The 22340-nt window shown below is 44.8% G+C and overlaps 1 protein-coding gene across 12 annotated transcripts in view; it reads right to left on the bottom strand.

Moving 5' to 3' along the window:
* The window catches only part of AKAP13 (A-kinase anchoring protein 13), a 207328-nt gene that overhangs the window by 85906 nt on the left and 99082 nt on the right, over positions 1-22340 (bottom strand). For all 12 annotated transcript variants that reach the window (XM_058846593.1, XM_058846592.1, XM_058846596.1 and 9 more), the window contains 3 exons: positions 16772-16961; positions 10632-13533; positions 6113-6174 (listed from right to left, as the gene is read on the bottom strand). In XM_058846593.1, coding sequence (XP_058702576.1) covers positions 6113-6174; positions 10632-13533; positions 16772-16961 — 3154 coding nt within the window. The remainder of the gene's footprint in view (positions 1-6112; positions 6175-10631; positions 13534-16771; positions 16962-22340) is intronic.

The following is a 22340-nucleotide window of genomic DNA, read 5'->3' as shown; positions in this document are numbered from 1 at the left end:
ATTTGGTCTCCCATGTTATCATTTTAGTTTTCTCTATATTTAGACCAGGAATTCAGTGTGCAGTAACCATGTCTACTGTACAACAGTTACACCACAAAACTTTTAAGATATTTCAAACACAAATAAAAGAACCCATAGGATAAAGGAGATTGGACCATTCAAAAACAGCTTCCATAAGGTACAGTATTCAATGCCAGCATTCCTTTGCTAGATTAACAGTCTTATACATCCATTATTTTATGGAAAGTATGGATACATACTTTCATGACTACATAAAAAATGAACGTATCAAACCACTGGAAGAGAACTCTAAACCCAGGATTTTCTATTATTAAAATCTGCTAGATCTGTATTTTATAAACTTGTAAAATAACAGAGTCCTGATCCTTAAAAGGGTCTCTGAAAGCTACTTTAATACACTGATGTAAAATAATTTATGAGTGAACCCCTTTGTCTGAAGCAAGCCCTAAGTGAGCATTGCAGAAGAACTGTAAACAGTTGTCTTCAATCTAAACCATCTCAAAACTAGAGCAAGAATATACACACAACTCTGCCTTTGAGCCAACAGCATCTGCAGATGAAAGTGCAGGTAGATCTTGATGCTTTTAGCAATGAGTGTGAAAAAACAGAGGGATAAACTTTGCTGTGACTGGGAGGATGACAGAGCCAGATGTTTTGTTAGAGAAAATGAGGAAATGATGAGTATCAGGCAGCAATCTTTGCTTCTAAAGAGCAGTGGCTGAAGGGGAGGAGAATTAACTCACCATCTCCAGAGGTCAGCAGGGGCTGGCACAAGCCCTGTGGCCACGGTGGGGGTGGTGCAGGCGCCTTCATCTGCCCCGAGCCAGACCTGGGAGCAGCATCCCTGCTCTGAGCCAGGGATTTGGCTCCGTGTCCACGTTCCTGCCTCACCCCTTAACATCCATGAATCCTGTGACTGAGCTTGGAAACTACTGTCTTGAGCTGGGGATTATCAGCCTTCTGGATAAAAAGGCAACGGAAATGCAGCACCCGGAGAAATTCAGTGCAGGACAAAAAAACCCTGCCACAATAGTTGTATAAATGCCTTCAAGGCATGAGTAATGGTAAAGGCCAAACAAGAACCCCAGCCTGGTTTGAATTTCTTTTTCTTTTCCTTCCCCCAGCTTTTATTCTCGCTCCCTGCAGCTTGTGTGGCGATGCCCAGAGCAGGCGGCGAAAGCTGGGGTGATGTGTCCTCCACAGCAATGAATTCACTCAGGGCTGGCCAGCTGACACAATTTCCTCACAGAGCTCAAAGCCTCTGCTCTGAGCATCCGGGGCAGACACAGGATGCTGGTGGGTGTGAGAAAGGGCCTGGCAGATGACTAGCCCAAAGCTTTGACCCGCTGGGTAAGTGTGTGTCAGCCTCCAGCATTAATGCCAGGCTTAGGGCTGGCTCCCTTTTGGCTCAGTTTTTCCATGTTTACTGTAGTTACAGGACAACATTTACAAAGAGAGGGTTACACAAGTGATTTTAAAGAGGCAGGGTGAGAACACAGCCTATTGTTAAGGCTGTGCTTTCCACCACCAGACCTAGCTCTGATTTGTTTCCAACACTTCAGCCACTTGCTCTGAAACTGTCCAAGCTGTTCAGGAAATTCCCGTGTTGTTCTGCAGGTCCTTTGGAAAAAAGGGATTTGCAACCCCCCTCCTGTAGTATGTACATGTGCACATCCATGCAGACGGAGAAAATAAACTTCAGTGCACACAGACAATCTGAATTTTGTCAGGTCCTCAGGGTGAGCAGTTTGTTAAAATAGCTAATTCCTAAGAAAATAAATTGGAGCCTGGAAAACTGTACCAGCCTCTTGTCTTGGGTCACCAGCAAGGTCCAGTAGTTTGGAACCATGGAGCACCACTTGATCTGACAACAACTGCACCAGACTCTGCTCCTCAACACCAGCCACAGGAGGTGGGTGACACTCTACACCTCGGCCAGAATTTTATCTGTTTATCTGATGACTCCAAGAGAAATATGAGAGATTACAGCTGGGGGGAAGGAAAAACCTCTGCATTCTTTACACCTATTGTCCATCCCAGCACTCATCTCAGTATCATGTGGGTCTCTACTCCCTCCCATAAGCTCTTTTCCATCCCATTCAGTCCATCCTCTTCTTCCCACCTTCATCTCCTGCAGTCCTGCTGTCCCAATCCACTTCCTTTGCTCCCAGCCAGACTCTGGCCAAGCAGCTCCTTGCTCTTCTCCCTGTTCAGCAAAGCACACACCTGGGGACCTACAAACCAAAGCCAATGGGCAACAACAGACCTGAGGCTCTGTCCTGACAGCATCACCTCTTATCTGTAACAACTCCCAGGGAAGGAGGTTTCCTGGCCTCCCTAGGTGGTCTTGCAACAGTTTTATGATGGTAACAGGATGTTTTCACAACATCCAGCCTAAATCATCCTGGCAGATTAACAAATCAGTAAATTAAACTGCCATGGAAATCTGGGACTTTAATAACCACTATTAGATGTTGGCAGACTGCTGGATTGCACAATGGTTTTCTTTTTGCTGCACCAAATAAATGCAGTTCTTTCAATCTCTTCTCACGTTTCTTAATCTCTTCTCATTGTTTCCTTCTGGACACTTTCCAATCTCCCTGCATCTTCCTCTGAGCAGAGCACCCCAAACTGGATTTGATGGCACTGATGATGGCTTCACAGTGCCACACATGAGTAAGTCACCTCCTGCACCTTACAGAGAACACTCCTTCAAATATAACTCAAAGCATGATTTGTCTCTCTTGCAATAGCTCTTGCTGTTGATTCATTTGTAATCCACTAAAAATCCTCAGTCTTATTTTAGTCTATCCCTCTCCAGCTCAAACCTGACTTGGTAAAAGTCCATTTTGCTTTCTCCTTTGCAAATGCAGTACTCACTCTCTGTTCTTCTCTCTTATCTGGATGTGCTCTCCAATTTCTTAAGGTTTTACTCTGAACCTTAACCCTGTTCTCTCAAGTGCCTACAATCCCTCCCGACCTGTCATCATCTGAGTGTTATAAAATACCTCCATCTTCCAAATTGTGACTGAAAATATTTCGAGTTTCCCCCCAGAAAGTGACCTTGATGATATAGCAGTTGCATTTTCATCCCTCCACTGATCCAAGCAGTGCAGTAGCAAAGAGTTTCCTAAGCTCCATTCTCTGCAACTTCTGAAAACACAGATATTAATTAAATTCTGATTCCTCTGGTAAAGGCAGGATGCATTCAAATCAATAGGAACTAATACAATTAATGAATGCAAGGGGAAGGCTATTCCCCAGTGAACTCTGTTCATGAGGTCAGTCAGCTACAATTTCTCAGTCACAGGCTCAGACAACCAAAGCTGCTGGATGAACCCAGCAGCACAACCTTATCCATCCTGCCACGTGAAGACAAAGATTCAGCAAATCACAGCCAGTTTCTGGGATGAACACAAGAGAAGCATATCAGGATACAGTTAATTTTAAACTGCTGCTTTACTTTGATATTACAGCATGCAGAAGCCAAACAAAGTTTCTCATTAGAGTTAAAAATTATTCCATTTTAAAAACACCAAAGTATCATTTTAATAGATCACATCAAGTGATTGTCCCAGCTCTACCCAAGATTCCTGAACTAAGCAGGAAAGTAAGTACCAGAAGAGTCTTTGTCAGGATAAGTACCCACTGCCCACCATGCAGGGAGCCTGGGAAGTTCTGGTTACTTTTATATCTGAACAGGTACAACCTCTGAGAAAAAATTCTGGAAATTTAAGAAACAGATCATTTAAAAACTCAGTTTATTTGGAAAAAAACGTTTTTCCACTATTTCTCTTCAGTGCTTATAACCCCACAGACCAATATATTTTAGCAGCAGCACTTCCCTGACATACACAAAAGTCTTCTGAAATGACTACAGGAGAAAGTGTGAGATCCCACATATGTAACAATGGCATTACAGATCCAGCTAATCCTAAAAATTCTTCACAATTTTTCATTCTTTAGAACCCAGCTTAGAAGAAAGAGTTTTCCTCCTCCTGTCTCCAGACTACTCAAGCTACTGTCCTTCAGCCTGACTGAACTCTACAATAAATTGCACTTTTTAAATTCCAAGACTGTTTTTTTTAGTAACTTGTGCTCATGAAAAGAAGTGCACAAATTTCTCACACATAAAATGGGAGCTAACAATAATTCCCAAGATCCAAAACTGCCAACAGCACCAGTGAGGCTGCAAAATACCTACAGCTCCTGACCAGGGGCAAGCAACAACACTTCTATTTGCAGCAAGTTAAGAAAACCACCTTCACTAACCACAAAATGGCTCTGCAATGAGAAGCCAAGAGCACCTGAAAGACTCCTGGCTACAAAAAGAGGCAGCACTAAATAAAGCAGAGTCAGGACGTGGCAGGAGAGGCACAAAGCACGATGGCTTTCACCAGCCTGCTCTGTCCCAGCCCACATGTGTGAATTAAGCTCTATTTATAAGCCTTCTACTCCTTCATGGGTTTTTTGTGTTGTTTTTTTTTTTTTTAAATGACCTTAATATAGTGCAGTTGTTATTTTGTTTCTGTTGAACGTAGCAACAGGAAACCCTGTCAGTCCTGCAGCAAAGTTTCCATTCCCCTGGCACTCCCATGCCTGACTTGGAAAAGCCAGATTTCTGAAGAGGTGTTTGACAGGGTGGAAGGGAGAGGAAGAAGAGAAGAAAGCACACACCAAAACCCAAAATGCCTGTAAAACATGCAAAATGGAAGCCAAATTAATTTTTTTTTCTCTTGTCTATTGTTTGAAAGTAAAAGGCTAATTTGTCCTAATTTGCATTTTCTAAAGATTTCTTACTTCACTACCAGATTTCAAAGTATTGGTCAGGAAAACTATCTTTAATAAAGGGTTGGTTAAAAAAAAAAAAAAAATCAGTAGCATCTTTACACTCACACATTCCAGTAATGAAAGACTTCCATATCAGACAGCACAAATCTTAGCTTGGAAAGTTATTTTCTCTAGTCCCTGGCTAACTCACCAAGCAAACAGCTACAGAAATTAAGCCTTAACTTGTTAAAAACATAATAAACCTGATTTTATTACAAGCTTTGGCAAGACTGTTCTGCTGCTCAAAGAGCTTTACTGCATGATGAGCAAAGATCACTGGAGCTCCACCCTGCAGTGTAAACTCATCCCCACAGTATTTTCTCTTTTAACAGCTTCATAATGGTAGGGAAGACACAAACACAGCTGCTCAAAGGAAACGTGCTCCAACACAAGGCTGCCATCAATTTACCATTTACAAAACACGTTTTCAGGAACATGAAACCACACATAAAATACAGGAGCAAATACAAATCCAGCTAGGAAAGGTAAAACCAAAAAAAACACAGGTACTGACAAAGCAGAATTAGTACTTTACTTTAAATGAAAATTATGTTCATGCAAAGCTAAATATTAACTTTTTTTTTTTTTAATCACAGACAGTCCTTAAATATGTCGAAGCATAAGTAATAGAATACAATACCAATGGATTCCTGATTCATGGCATGATCTTTTTATATTGTTTCAGTGACATGAGGAATATGGACTTTCCCCCACATTTGATCCCTATATGTCCTCCCATTGTTCATTTTTCTTCCAGCTAAGGCACAAACACCCCCAGCCCATGATGTCTTTAGACCTCAGAGTCTGTGCACACACCAACATAAACCACAGACCTTCTGCCAAAATCTCCCTGGAAACACAGAGCACGAGAAGAGCTGCACAGACCCTCCAGGACCACCCTGGCAGCAGCAGTGCTGGGACCTTGAAGGTGCTGCTGGCTCCCACACAGCATCACCAACCTCAAGTGCATTCCAGGACACAGCTTCTGTCACATCCTACACAAATCTTGGTACAACCTTGCCCCGTGAGGAACCTCTTGGCTCAATCTGTCCCCGGCTGAGAAAACATAAATGTGCCCTACCCCAGCAGTTGAAAATGCAAGGGTTAAAAAAGCCCAGGCTATTTTTAAAAGGCTAAAGCAACATCACTGGATATCGCTCAGCTTTGCAGAGGCTACAGAAAGGAAACCAGCTGGTCACAGCAGCAGTGGAGTTTCTTTATAAAGCACAGCAAAGGACAAGGTGACAACACCTGCACTCACCACTTCCTCCGTGCCGTCCTTCTGAAAATCCACCTCGTCCTCACTTTTCATCTCCAACCTCCCTGTGCAAACAAAAGGTCCACAAAGGTAATTTAAAAACAAACTTCTTTCAGTCCTACTGATATTTTTTTGTTTACTCAAACCAGTCCCACTCTCCACAAAAAAAGAAAAGAAAACCCAACCCCCAAGGCCCTTCAACAAGTCCATTTGAATCCCTTCAAGTCCATTTGATTTCCAAATTCTGGTTTTATTGCTGACTTCACTGCTTCCTTGCTATTAATTTTAACAACTATCCTATCTGGAACTGAAGGAAACTATGAAACAGCAGCAAGCATGGGGTTAAACTCCTGACAACCTGTAGGTGAGGCCAAGCACATCTGCAGGTATTTGTCCATGTATTTTCTTGGCTCCCATTCATCTCATAAAGAACCAAACTTTTTGCTATTTTCCTCCTTCCCATAACCCAAAGATAACACAAGAAGCCAGCCCTGTCCGCCCTCAATAGGTATTTTAAGCATTGCAAAGAAAAAAAAAAACCAAAACAAACCCAAAAAACCCAAACAAACAAAAAACCAAACCAAACCAAAGAAATAAAATCACAAGCTGCAAAAATTCAACCCACCTGCACTGCCTTAGGGATGAGAGAATTACCCCCCCAGACTAGGAAATCAAAACCTTTGCTGCTAGATTTTACAAAGTCCCAGCTAGCTTTCCCCTTCTCCACACCCCTGTGATGGTGTCACCGCCACAGTTGTACAAATTTCATGTCCCAGCTGCTTCCTCTGCCCAGCCAAGTTTTCATTAGTCACCATTCCCCAGGGCTTCCCCCTGCTTACCTTTTTCTGGCATGAAGTCAACATCATCATTCTCCTTCAACCCTAAGCTAAGGACTCTCATGACACACAGGACACTTCTGGGGGAGTGATTTGACCAAAGCCACCCAGATAGAGAATGGCTGTGTCAAGGCTAAAGCCCCCTCTAATCCCACTCCCACTCTCATTTTTTCTAAGAACATACTCTGGATGGATGACAATGCCCTCTTAAGGGTGACAAATGCTTGCAGTGGGTTTACCCATACAGGGATTTAGCAAGAGGAGCCTCCCATCTCCATGGGGAAATTGTCCTAACCATTGTCACTAATGGTTTTCTACTGTCTTTAATGTCTACCCTTGTTTTTTGGGACCATCTGGTTTTGCAATGATTTTGCCTCAACTGCATGAATTTGTGGGCAGACTCAAAAATCAAAGGTAATGCTACAAATTTCTGTGAGTTCCATCTGCTGGGAGATCTGCTCAGGGTCATGGCAATGCCAACACGGTTGAGATCCTGATCCAAAGACAGAACGCTCAAGTAAGAAATATTTGGTGCACTGAGGATGGGAGAAGCAAGCTCACCCTGCTGGTGAAGAAATGGAGGATGAAGACATTTTGCCCTCAGGATGAAATTAACGACAATTTTTTCACTCGGTCACTTCTTTCTAAATTTCTATTAAGAAATATCCCAAAGGAAAAGTACTACAAAGCTATCACTGAGGTCTCTGGGTACAGAGCTCCTTACTGCACATGTGGCACTGTTTGTGACATTTTTTACCTGCTCATCCTGCCCCTCTAACAGGGGAAGGAAATTGCACCAAGAGCTTTTCCATAGGGAAAATGCCGCTGGTAAGAATGAGGTGAAGACTCATAGGGTGATATTCTTCTGTCAAGGAATATTTTCTCGAAATGCTGAGATCTACAGGAGCAATATTTACAGTATTTGTTATTTAAGATGGCAGACCCAACCATAAAATCTAACCTTGCTTGGTTTGGTTTCTGCCAAGAAACTGCAACTAGTCTGAGGTGTTTTGTCAGCACAAACCTGTGGCATCTCTTCTGTTCTCTTCTCACCCAGCCTGGCTACTGTGGTATGATTTCATAACCTAACTCCTTTCTTTTTTAATGAGTATCATCTACCTGCCTGACCTGCAGATAATGTGCTTGTGGAACCCATTACTCAGCTCTAATGCAGCTCTGAGTCTAAAGCAAACCGTAGGAGGAGATGCCTCAGGAAAGCAGGATCTGCCTTCAGGGTTGTGACCAGTCACTAGATGCCTGTCTGGATAAGGAAATTAGCCTTTTGAAGTCCTTGTTTTGGGGGTAGGAGGACTCTAAGCAGAGGCAATGAGATGAACAGGTGTATATCTGGGAGCAGCTCCACAATATAAATAAAAAAATTAGAGACCTCAACGATCTGGAGTAATAGCAACAGCAATTATCAGCTGATTACATCGCTGATAAATTACCATGACAATAAATCCCTCTGACTACACGAATTTCTGAGAAATGGCCTTGTGACCGACACTTCCTTTGGGAAGGTTTTATTGTATTCCACCAAAAGACGTGATTCATTCTGAGAAATGACAAGTCCAGCACGGACACAAAATTCTCTGTACAAACGCAGACTTCAGAGAAAACTCCCCAGAACTTGCACAGCAGAGAAAAATTGAAGGCTGCCACTGAACTCATACAAAAAATGTGCTACCCAAGGCTAGACACCAACATGAAAAATGTACACAGCAATAATTATAAACAACAAATCAGTTCTGTTGAATTACTGCCATATCGGAGTTCTAGATGGTGCTCTATAGGAGATCAGTTTCAGACATATTCCAAACACTGAGCTTGGATTCACAGCAGTCACTTGCTTTTGCATAAAACCAATTTTTTATTTGGGCTTCCCTAACATTTTGATTCAAAATAATCCTAAAGTACTTCAAGAGAAAATACTGCAATTAAAATTTTATTTCAATTATTCAATTATTTCTCATTGCACATAAACAATTTCTGCTTAAGGACAGGTCAGACCATTTTATTCCGAGACCTTTCAGCCCTAAATCCTTATGTATTTTAAATCAGTAACAGGATCACCTCCTTTTTTTCTCTCCTTTCCATGTTCTACTACAGAATGATGACTTAACATTACTTTCCTACTTTAGCTACTATCTTATTGGACTGTCTGGTCCCTTTTCCTTTTCAAACCTCACCTAGACAACATCATGGCTCTGAGAATCCAACCAGAGGTCTTTACCTCCAGAGGTCTTTACAAAGCATTGACTTACAGCCACTCCCATCTATTGAACTGTCAAAGCAACACAGCATTAAAACAGGCTCCTTCTGAAAACAGCTTTCTAATCCACCTTTAGATCTTTCTACTGATTTACCAGTCATCTCTTGACTCATGTTTACTGGTTATCTCTTGACATACAAACATCCTAAAAATCCTGAACTCAACAAAAATGGATTTGCTGGACTCTCCACTCACACCCCTGTCCCCCCTCCAAGCCTTTCTCCTGCCCTCAATTATTCTGCTGTCACATATCAGAAGAAACTCTCCACCATCACCCCACGCTGCACTTAGACTGTAGAAACAGCTCTCAGCATTAGAGCAGTGAAACAGCTTTATAACTTTATAACTTCATGATTTATATCATGGCAGATTTTCTTTTAATCGTTTAAATGCTTTGTTTGTTTGTTTGTTCAGTGCTGGGAAAGCAAGAAGCATTGTATCATTTTCTCATAGCAAAGAAAATATGGCAACTGAAAAAGTTCAGCTGCTTCCATTTAACAGCTGCCTGAACAGGTGGGATACACAGATCAGATTAGCTCCATGCTTCAGTACAAAATTCACCTACTGTTAAATCCCAGGCTGGAGCAACAAACCCATTTCTTTTTCATTCAATGTACCCCTTTATCTCCCTTCCTGGAGTTACCTGGTGATGTTTTCCATTAGCTGCTGCTGCATGGACCTGAGGCTTCTATGCTGTCCCCAAAGTCCCACCGCTCTCCCCCATCACCACTCATCCATGGGGAACAGCAGTCCCATTTCCCAGCCCACAGGAGCCAGTAAAACTCATCATCCGAGTTCCAGCACTGCTGAAATGCACTGGCAAACACCACCGCCTGCTCTGCCCGACAAAAAAAGCTCTGAAGCTCGGAAAAGGCAGTGGGGGTAGGGTTCACTGGCTCTTTTAAATGACCTAATGCTGCCAATTAGGAAGCTTTGGGCAGTTCAGAGGGACACTGACAGCTGGCTCAAGTTGACAAGCGAAGAAAATCAGGAAGGCCTTGTACCCGCTGGCTCCACATTAGCAAAAATAAAGGGGAAAAGAGAAGAAGTAGCACCAAGGAAATGAACCCTCATGCCCATATGAAAGCTTGTAACTTTAAGATAAAGTAATCCAAATAGCTCCCTCCCATTCACTTCCTCTCCAGCGAGGATTTACTTGCTAGAAATTCTTCTGTAGGAATTCATAGGAGATGATGTTCTGCTCTTACCTCCAATGCCAGACAAGCAACATGTATTTGAATTGGAAATTTTTATATGTAACTACAAATTCTTTGCTTCTCAGAAGAAAAACCTCAAACACTTCCTCTCCAACACATGCCTTCAGCTCTTACTTCCTTTCCTTTGCCGATGACGTGACAGAGACACGCCTACAAAGAAAAAGCTAAAAAGTAGGAAACCAATTGATTTTTCCTACCTGTAAGAGGCTCAGCTCCTTGCACTGCCAGGCTGACATTCTTTTTCTTTGCTGAGGAACTTAAATCCATTTGTCCATTAAGGCTGGTTCCAGCATCCACTGCAGTCTGGGGCTCAAGCCCCACTTTTTCTGTGGCGGGTACTTCATGGGAACAAGGTGTCTCTGCTGCAAAAACCACCGCATCAAAACTTGTTACCATTTTAGGAACTTTATCCGGAGAAGAGGCATCATTAGCCGATACCAAACTCTTCACTCCCACATTTTCCAGTGACTCAACAGCCTGTAAGCGGCAGGAACATGGTGAGAAGGGCACTGCAGGTACAGCTCGGCTTTGCTTTCCATCGGGCTCAGGCAAGCCCTCCCCCTGAGCCACTGTCAGGGCAGGAGCAGTGTCACTGTCACCAGCTGGACAGACGGTGTCGGTGCTGGAGTCACTGTCACACGTGGGCTCCTCTGCGATGGGCTGCAGCGCTGCCCGGGGCAGCAGCTCCGTGTCCTCCTGCTCCTCTGGATACGCTGCAACAGGGGCTATTGGCACCGGCCTTGGCCCCTCCTGATCCTCACAGCCATCGCTCGGGGCTCCCTCCTCTGAGACATCCTTTAATTTGGGGGTGCTGCTGTTGGGGGAGATTTGTTGTAGGGTTTGAGTGGGGTCTTGCTCTTGGTTCAGCCCAGCATTCGGACAAGGGTCACTTTCCGCACCCAGTGACTCATCTGCTGATGCAGGTCCATGCATGGTGCCCTCTGCTGCAACTGCTGCTCCAGCCCTGCAATCCTCTTTGGGTTGGTCTGTCGCTTTCAGCCCAGCATCCACATTGCTGCTGCCCACCACAGGCCCCGCCAGACTGCAGGCAGAGGGGTTCACAACAGCAGCGAGAAGTTTCTCCGACAAAACCTGCTCAATGCCATTCAAATGAGCCTCCTGCTCAGGCTCAGTTTTGCTTCCTTCAGCTTTCTGCGAGTGGCTCTGCTCCGGGGAGCCCTCGTCCCCGACATGGTCCCCAGGCCAGGTGGCAGCTACTCCACCATGCTCCCCACCGTGCTGCCAGGAGAGCTCTGCTGAGCCTGCCCTCGCTGCCACCGCTTCCTGGTTTTGTTTAGATTCCTCATTATGAGTTGCAGAGGGTGTGCCTATTAAATCATCCTCGGCACAGTCTGCGCCCTTGGCACATGGAGCTGATCCAGGGTCATTACCTTGCAGAGCTGCCTCCTGCCCAGGAGGTGCCACTGCAGCATCTCCCTCCTGACTCACAGCCAGCCCCTCTCCCCTGGGTAGGAGAGAGGGCAATTCCACCTTGCTGCTCCTCCCCTCCTGCTCTGAAGCACTTTCTGCTTTCTCAGCTCCAGCCTGGGCAGGCTCTTTCTCCAGCAGGGCTGTGCTCACATCCTCTGGAGGGAGCGATGCAGGCTCACGTTCCTCACGTTCGCTCTGCTGAGCAGTGTCTGGTTTGAAGCTGTTGCCCATTTCACCTTTAACACCAGCTTGAGCAGCAGAAGGGTCACGGGCAGCAACTTCCTGACCACCGCCTGCAGAATTTTTGCTTCCTCCCTCTCTGCAGCTGCTGGTATCAGTTCCTGCTGGCTCCTTTTCACTGCTCTCCATGGCTTCAGCCCCATGGTCAGAGATCTCACCACTCTCCTGGCAACGTGCAGGTCCTGCACCACTTTCATTAGATCCACCGACATCTCTGTTTTCAGGTTCAGCGTCAGGGCCATCAGTTTCCACATTGCCTTCCAGTGAGGGCAAGCTGGATTTTCCATCTGTGCAGCCTGCTCCCACCTGCCCTTCTTGCTCCCCACTCTCGCTGCTGCCATGGACTTCCAAACCAGGAGCAGGTTTTGATGCACATGCAGGAACCTTCACCCCATTCACTGCAGGCAATGCTTCCCCAGTGCTGGCAGTGACCTCCTGCCTCGCTGTGACACTGGCATCAGCCTGGCTTTCCATGAAGTCCCCGTTTACCTGAGCAGTGCACGAGTCCACATCAGTCTCTTTGTTACTGCCAGTCTTGCAAAGGTCAGCAGGGACACCGACAATGTCACCATGTGCATCTGCACCGTCACAGGCCGGTACCACTCCCACATCTGCATCCTCCCCATCCGAACACCCAGTGCCATTGAAACCACCGAGTAAGGGCTGAGCAGTGCTGGATGACTCTTCCTTAGCTGGGTATTTCTCTGCCAGGTTTGCAGTCCTTTCACCAGGCTCTGCCATCCCATCCTCTGCCCGCCGCTGGCCCTTAGCCTTCTCAGGAGCCCCAGCACAGTTCCTGCATTCAGTCTGGCCCATGGCCACATCCAGGCCCCCCAAGGAAGCTGGGGCTTCACCTGCAGCTGCAGCCACAGCAGCGGCACTGTCAGCAGATTCCTCAGCACTCTGCACTTCCTGATGGGCACTGCCTGTCCTGCCCACGCCAGCCTGATCCAGAACAACTCCAGCCGATGTCATCCCAGCTTCTTCATTTGTATTTCCAGAGGATGGAAGATTTACAGCACCATTTAGACTTGCACACAGGCTCACAGTGCAGTCCTCATCTGATATAGTCCCAGAGCCCTCTGCAGATCTTAGCCCCGCCTCTCCTTCCTTTTTACACAACATCACTGTGGTTTTACTTTCACAGAAGCTCACTGGACAGTTTGCATCCTCCAGGCTAACCATGTCTTTTGGTGCATCATTAAAAGCTCCCAGACTGTTGCTGTTGCAGTTCTCCTCCTGCTGGGTTTGGTTTGAGAGCTGCCCAATGTCCAGGTGAACCAAATCAGGTGGATTTTCCTGCCTTTCTTCTCTTGCCATTTCTTCTAGGCTCTGGAAAGTAGTGGTCAGGTAACCGTTTGGTTCTGCTCCTTTAGCACAGCTGTCTCCAGAATCTCCCAGTACAGGCTCTGTCTGCTGCCTTAAACTCTGTAACAAGACACAAAAGAAAAAAAAAAACAAAAACCAAAACCAATTTATTCTGTCATGCAGTCGCTCAAAACCTTTATCTACCTAATCCTATTCCACATGAATCCAATTCCTGGTGTCATCCAGGAAAGGGCAACAAATGTAGTGTAGTGGGTATTTTACATGCTGGTTTTATTAGGAGGAGGTAATATTGAAACTATTAGAATGAGAGAAACATTGGTTGAAAAGAGCATCTAAAGGTCATCTAGTCCAACCACCTGCCTGAAACTGGCTTACTGCCACTGCAGCATCAGGTCAGCCATGACTTTATCTTGCCAAACTTCCAACTTAGTATCCACAACCTCTCTGGGCAATCTGTTCCCATGCCACACCAGCCTCCCATGAAGAATTTTCCCTAAAGCCAGCCTGAACACCCCAAAGGTGAAATTTGTCCCTCTTCCCCCCTGCTACACCATCTGCCACCGCTGAAAAGAACTGTATTCTTGGTAATTGCCCTTTGAGAAGCTCTAGTCTCAGTTCTTTAGTGCATGTAAATTCAAGACCTGTAAAAAGCAGAATTCCGTTTACCAAATAAAGCAAATATATACCAGCCTAGTCCCAAAGGACTTCAAGCAAATGCGCCTTAGGAGCACCTTCAGATCCCTACCCAGCACTCCCCAGGTCCTGCCAGCATTCCTCAATTTTCTTTCTATGGATGGAAATGTTACATCAGACATGGGCATTGGGCTGGCAATGTCCAAACACACCAACTGTCTCCTGCTCCCAGGACTGAACTAATAATCTAATCTATTCCTGAGAACTGCAGGCATAATTAAATATCTGAAATTTATTTCCTAATTGGAAATAAAAATTTCAAAATGATGACATATTATTAAAATTAATACATGCATTATCATGGAACAGTAGAATCATAATCAATTCCTCTCTAATCTACATTTTCCTTCCAGAGCACCTGCTTTGTCAATCTTTTATAGTTTCATACAATCAAACCTTTATTTAAAAAGAACTGTCTGTTTCAGTATTTCCTTTCATATTCTCTTTTCTGTAGAAGAGAACATATCAATGCTGACATCTTAGAAATAGTGGCTTATTAAATTACTGAGCAACCCCGGTTCCTCTATGTACACCCAACAGAGCTCTCACAGGTTTGCTTGGGGTTTTGCACCACAAGCTTTCCAAGGCCACACTAGTTTCTCACTAAGTACCTGAGACTCTCCTAATGAACTGTGTAAAATCTGAGCTTTTATTTCATTTATTTGTAAAGGATTTAAACAAATACATGCATACTAGAAGTCTAACTTGAACAGTTCCCTGCAAATTTTGTTTAAGTTTTTAGTTCTCAGAGAAATAGAACTTCACATCAAAACTGTCAACCACCCCGGTAACTGAAGCAGCCACTATGTTAATTGATGCATCAAGGGGAACTTCTGGGTACTGCATATACCAATAGTGGCTAAAATCATCCCTGCTACCTTGAGGATATTGCATTTACTTGCCTTTCCACACTCTGAGGTTTGCAAACATTGAGGAGTGCCACAGACTCACTGAGTCACAAACCATTAAATGTATTTCTGGTGTTTGCCACCAATCATCTGCTATTCAAAACAGCCCTGCTGCCCAGCTCCCATATATGCTGTCAGCTATGGCTCCCTTGGAGGCATCCCAGGACAGGTCAGCACTGGAGGCAGCAGTGTGGCATCTCCATCCCTTGAGGAGCCCAGGGATGGGACACAGGGCTCTGTGTGCAGTGGTACCCACAGGCTGCAGGTATTCTTTGCAAGGGCAGTGTGCCAGGCCCTTGGTGGCTGTAACCCCACAGCAGAGCATGGAGACTGTGCTCCTGGATCCTAGCCAGGATGGACAGACAGACAACAGTGACACTTGCTTGGGAACAAACAGGGTTTTCAAAAGGAAGGGCCACAGCAGCCCCAGCATCCTCACGGTGAAGTCACTCTGCTGATAGCCGGAAAAATACAGCCATCACCAAAGGAAGCCAACAGGCACTCAACTGACCCAAAATAAACCTAAATGAAATAATTACAGGGCTGCTTTCCAAATTCAAATCAGATTAGATCTGAAGTAAAACAGGGGTGGAAAGTAAAGTCTATTTCTGATTTCACTGTCAGGCAAAATGTTCCCAATCTGGTATTTGCATGAGCAAACAAGCAGTGAGCTGGATATGCTTGCCATGATTTAGGGTATTTTGATGGAAAGGGGAAGAGATTTCACAGTTAGCCTGGATTTGCCACCACTTCCTGTTGAGATTGGCAGTAATCACCATCTCAGATACTCAGAGAAGGTGGAAAATGGCTCAGCATGGCCCATTCCTCTGCTCATCCCCCCAGCCCACTGGCCATACACAACAGCTCTCCCCTCCCTTAGTTAAAGCAACACAAATATCCTGTTATTTAGATCCTGCACCTCTGCAACCCCGGATATGTGATCTGATGAAGGAACACCCGCAAGTGACACCAACTGTGACAGACATGTGGGTGTTTCTGAAAAATGGCAAAGTGTTCTGATGTTTTACCTTCCCAACTGAGACCCTGGGGCATCAATTTGAAAGCAGCAGGAGAAAGCCCTTCCAAAGCCCTACAGCTCCTGTGGACCAAGCACCACAGAGTTTGAGAGGAGCAGTGAAGGGACCATTATGGACACAAACCTTGTGGCCAAGGCAGGCTTGTCTTCTGAGTCCTACATTGAATTGCTACTGAAACAGACATATTTTCCATCACCCATCCCAGAAATGTTCCTCTCAGTCTCCTCTCTGACTCTGAACTTTCCATTTCAACAGAGATGTCCCCACTGTGCTCATAACCCACACCCCCAGCCTCACTCCAGAGCCTGCCTTAAGCTGCCCAGTGTCTGCCAGACAGGCAGAGGGTCAGCATGTCTCCAGGGAGGTGTTCCTGCCCATCCAGGTGGGTCCAAAACTAACAGAGCACACAGGAGCTGGGAGCAGAGAGAAGCAAAACAGAGCTGGTGTTTGCACAGCTCTGAGCCTGCTTCTCTCCTGAATGAGAACATTTGCTGCCTAATACAGCTTAATCAGATCTCCCCATGCCCAGTAATAAAAAGCAAATGGACAGGTGTCCACCTGGATGATTGATAATGAATCCAGAGAAAACGCCTAGGGAAACGTGCCCTGAAGGATGCTGACATGTGAGAGTCCTCCCCAGGTGCCAGGCTGCAACCAGCCAGTCCTGCTTCTCTTCCATCCCCCCAGCCTTTTGCTCACCTGGTGCTGGTGGCTCTGCATGTGCATCTGGAGGTGCTGAATGTCCCTCTCCCAGCTGGCTGCTGTCCCCTCCCTGGCCTCAGCCGTCAGCAGGTACACGTCGAGCCCACGGTGGTGCTTCACGCTGTAGTCCCCCGAGTGCACCGTGTGTGACAGGGTGCTCCACGAGTCCGGCTCCCTGGCTCCCTCCCTGGAAAACAAGGCTGGGTTAGTGGGCAGGCGAGGAGGGATCCTGCATGGCAGGACACGCACGCACCGGCTCCAGGGCCAGACAGACACACACACACACACACACTCCTCAGTCCTGAAAATAATGTGATTTAGCGGTAATGCCAGCCACAAGATTTATTTCACAAGGTCCCTCTCAGGTAGAGATCAGTGGTTTTACCCCAGACTATGACAGACTAGCAGCTAAGGGCACGACAACTGTGTTTTAAATCAAATTTATCACAGGTGAAGATCACCAAAGCAGCTGTCACAGAACAGCAGACACCTAAGGCAGAACAGCAAAGGGTAAGTTGCAAGGAATGAAAACTATCATGGTACAAGTTCTACACCAAAGCCAGCACACTGCTCACAAACACCCAACAGCCATCAAATTGCAGTATTTTTTTCACTCCTGAAATGAACTGAGCTTGTTCTGTGAAACTTCCTCTGTGCAAGATGTTCTCCGTGTTGTGAGACAGCTGTTTTTCTGCAGCACTATCATGGGCTTTCTTTTTACCAATCCAGAGGAAAGAAAGGAAAAAAGATGCTGTAGATTAAAATGAAAAATAACTTAGTAGGTAAATGTAGTTAATGTGAACTTTTATTCAGTCCTCTCTTTTTGAACATCAAACCCTGATTTTGTACCACTCAAAGCAGTAATGTCTCAGGTCTCACCAAGCTGCACAGCAGTTACACTGGCCCATTGAGGTGGTGAGCAAACACTGAGGTGTTCACCAACTTCAGGTTCACAGATTTCATTTTGAATCAGAACTGATTCAGGAAACCCAAAATTTGTTTTGATCATTCCAGACAGAGCAGCTTGTGCACCACCCCACCAAGCCCTGTGTCCCCCAGGAGAGACACAGAGCCAAACCCCAGGAATGTTACATGAACAGGGGATGATGTTGACCTGCTCAGGAGTGCAAGAAAAGAGAATTTCCCTGTCTTCCTTCTACCAGGGATGCACCTGCTGACACCCAGCCCCACCTATGAGCTGGGGTGGGCATTGGACTAGATGACCTTTAAAGGTCCCTTCCAAACCAAATTACCCCGTGATTCTATGATGTCCCCTCCCTGTTGCAGAGACTAACCATTTTCAGATCTCCCTTTGCTGCCCAGCTACAAATTTCCTTGGAAGGGGAAGAGCTGTGATTGTTTTTAAACAATTAGGAATTCAAGAAGGTACATAAACACAAGCGCATGCCATCAACCAGGTAAAACTACACATAGCTTTCAGAATCTTTGCTGAGAGGTCCTGCTTTAAAATTCTCAAACCTTTCTTACGGGCAAGGGCCCCCAGGAAGCCACAGGGCTATCTCTCTGGGAAGCCAAGCAATCTAGAAAGCAAAGTCATACCGAGCAAACACCATGATCAGCAACAGGAATGGGCAGAGCAGGCTGGGGAAACAGTCAAATGGTTCATCAGAGGCAGAGAAACCTGTGCAAGCAATGGTGGTGGCAATGGCTGTCCCTGCTCTGCCCCAGCACACCCACCCACCCCCTCCTGTGACTCATTCTGGGATAAATCTGCAAGGAAATTCACACAAAGCAATACTATGGCTTCCACCATTCACCACCACTTATCTCAGTCATGACTTGACTTCAGCAGAATTACACTTGATTTAAGCAGAATCAATATTTCCACAGAGAAACAGAAGGACGCATCCAGTTTCTGCTGGTGATTGGTATAAATCCACAGAGGCACTGAAGTCAACGGAGCCATTACAAGTAACTAAAGAAATGACCTTCCTTTATCAAGGAAACACAGACATTTCTGTCTGGAGTGTTTTTCTCTTCAGCTGTCATGTATGAGAAACCACTGTACTCGGGGCCACTCTCAGAGTACAACGAGGCAGTGAGCACAAAGCCCACAGCCACCCACTCATGGGGACAACAGCAGCGGATTAAAGAACTGCGCGCGATGAATCTGCTCCACTTTCTCATCAGCTTCAAGGACCCTCACAGGCATCTCCAAGCCAGCACCCACAAAGCTGCCTGCATTACTTGTTGAGGCTCAAAGGGCCCTCAGCAACTTCAAAAGGATCAATCTGGAGCAAGATGACAGGCAGAGTCCCCTGCGACACCGTGAGTGTGTCCACCCCTCCAGCAATCCGCAACCTTCACACGGCCCAGATGGATCAAACAGTCAATTTTGCTTACAAAGAGAGCAGTTTCTTTTCTTATTCAAGATGCCAATCTGTGTTAGACTTTATGAAAAGCTTTAAACTTTTTGTGAAAGCAAGAAGTTTCTCACATTCAGCCAAGTACAAACTCCAAGCTCTCATTTTTAGTAGCAGTCACCTTCTTTACACAAAATCAAGCAGTAAGATAGCGAATGGTTCAATCTATTGCCTCCTTCAAACTATCCCTTTCATACTCTGCTCCATCCCAGCACTAATGGTCTGAAGCAGAGAGGACAAATGAGGATTCATAAGCATTAACTCATTTTCCCACTGTTCCTGTTGTTCAGGCAATCACTTGCAAGGCCATTTGAGAAGACACTCCTGCTCATTTGCCCTCATACACTGAGCTTCACTGTTCATGCCTTTCCTGCATGTCTCACTGCAGGTCCTGGGTTTTACTGAGAGATGATAAAAACACACTTTCTTCCAGGAAAAAAGCTTTGCTGTTACTCATTTTGTGCTTCCTGGCTGTGAAAGATGCTTATTTTGTCCAGACTTGGAATTTCTGGAGTGGTTGTATAGGAGTGCATATCCAAGCTGCTCTACAAGAAGATAAAAACAGATATGCAAATACTTACTGGAGATTTATTAGCAAAAATATGTATACAAACTCTAGCCTTAAAGAAGTTTGAAAATCTGCTTTTGTTCAGCATAAAAATCCAGTTTGCTGCACTCTGCCAGAAACAACGGAAATCTGTCTTCTTATGAGATTTAACCATCCTGGGTCAAATCTTTCTCATCTTCCCTTTTCAACAGTTTCCCATCAAAATACATAACAGATACCAGTGAACTGAACATTTTGTAAGAAACATTTCTGAGCTCAACTTTCACAGGAGAAAGTATCTTGGTTAAAAAAGCAAGGCCTGCCTAAGAAAGCTGGTAGTGTTCACTGGCTCTACCCCACCTCTGCACAAGCATGCTATTGCCCACTGAAAAAGCCTGTAAGAAGTCCTCCAGCTCTGGTCAGTCTTCTGTCCCATAAAGGTAAACCCAGAAGGGAAATTTTTGGTTGAAATTAAGAACAGACTTACCAGCCCACCCTTAATCTGCAGAGAAGTGGTTTAAAGAAGGATGACAACTTCAAACAGAGAGAAAGAAAAAATACTTCAAAATACTCTCAAGCCATGTTCTGCTCCATCTGGGAACTGAATAGATTGCTGAAACTACAGGATCACCTCCTGCCCAGCTGGCATGCAAGAGAAGATTATAAGATCATAGAATCACAGAATGGTTTGGGTTGGAGAGACCTTAAAGATCATCCAGTTCCAACAGGGATAGGGACCCTGTCCGCTAGACCAGGTTACTCCAAGCCCCATCCAAGCTGGGATGGGACAGCAAGTAGAAAGTGGTTTTTATTTAAACCTCCCAGCACTGCCCAAGTAGACTGGACCCTTTTCAAGGCAGAGCTACACTGTACTCGTGTGCTGAATCTCTCCTTATCTGGAAGGGGAGAAGAGAGTGAGTGGCGGAAAAAGGAAAGCCCACACCACACGGCTCCTGGCTTCCGGCAGATATGGGCGAGAGATTTTTAAGAGGGAAGATAAGAGAGAAAAGGAGAACAAAAAAAAACCCCAAAAAACAACAAACCACCACCTGATCAAAAGCTCTGCTTGCCCTCAAAAGCTGCAAAAACTGCTCAGTAACAAGGGACTGAAATTCAAGGTGCTGACGCTTGCAGCAGGCGTGTTCTCCAGTACCAAGAGACAAGGTTTGAGCTGGAGGGGAGAGGAGGAGGAGGGAGGAAGAGATCAGAAGATGAATGAAAAAGCCTCAGTGAGTTAAGCAAACTTTCATGTTAGACAGATTTATCCCACACTTTCACAAAGGGGTGAGGAAGGCAGTGTGGGAACTCAAGGTGTTATTTCCTGGGGATATCCCCTCCAGACTTCTGAGCTGAAACAAAACAAGCTCAGTAGCACTGCCAGCTCTTAGGATCTTACTGCAAGCCTGACAACAGCTGTAGGTTTATTCTGAAAGCACCAGCCCCTAGATCCACATGGCAAAGAAAAAAACAAAAAAAAAGGAAAAATCAATTAAAAAAAATAAATTAAACAAAGCCCCTCCCATTATGGCTGCATGAAAAGCTAGGAAAAGGCCAGAATTTAGATGCTCTTATCTGTAAGGTAAATAGAAACATAACTAAATTGAATTCTAATCTTACATTCTTTTTATTACTATTATTATGGTATCACAGTGAAAATACCAGATCAGACAGAGTGTGATCTGGGATAAGCAAGGAATGGTGCCTACAGGGATAGGATTGGTGGTGATTGTGCAACATGGTCACAGCACAGGCAATTTAAATCAAGCCAACAATCCCTCCTGGGAAAACCCAGCACCCACACTCAATGCAGTCACCAGCATTTAAATCAATCTTAGAAATCTGACCAAACACAACTTCAATGTTATTTTCAGAAGTGTTGGGGTAATGGAGGCTTTGCATCTGTATTATCAACCTTGCACCCACAATCTTCAGTGATATACAGAACACTAATGCACACAAACACTTTCTTGCTCTTCCTCATTTTTATAACCATCCATATGCATTGTATATGAGAACCAGAAAACACATGCAACCAGCATGTGCTAGAATGGGTTAAAATAAATCAAGTGTTTTCAAATTTGAAAGAGATTTAATAAACATAGAATTCGCACTTCAGGTGTTTCCAAGTGTTCCAAATGTCCCAGGAAGGTAGAAAAAAAAGTATGTTTCTCATATAAGAAAAAACTACATACTGCTCACTAATTTGAATAGTTTTGATGTTGAAAGAAAGAGTTAAAAGTTCATCTGATGTAGAAATAATGACTAAACCCTTACAGTGCCTCGCACAAACATGAACTGCAGTTGTGGATTCTGACACCAAACTGAATTCAGGATTGCATAACCTTCACTTCAGTATCAAATTAAATACTTAATAACTGGATTCAAAATATGTAATGCTAACTTCTCACTGATTAACACACTATACAGCAGCAAGTCAGAGAGAAAAACTGGCTTGGTTCTTCAATAGTTGTTTGCAGATGCACGTATGCTGAGGGAGCATGTCCAGTATTTCCAAATACAACGGGTCTGTATTTCTAAACCCAAGCATTTCTTAGGCCCCAATGTTAATTATCCATTAAATATATATATATATATATAAAAATACAGCTACAAACTCTTATCAACTACATTTGGC

Source organism: Poecile atricapillus, chromosome 11, assembly GCF_030490865.1.
Source record: "Poecile atricapillus isolate bPoeAtr1 chromosome 11, bPoeAtr1.hap1, whole genome shotgun sequence".
Classification (NCBI taxonomy): domain Eukaryota; kingdom Metazoa; phylum Chordata; class Aves; order Passeriformes; family Paridae; genus Poecile; species Poecile atricapillus.
Note: the sequence above shows the minus strand (reverse complement) of the source record. Positions and strands in the feature narration are given on the sequence as shown.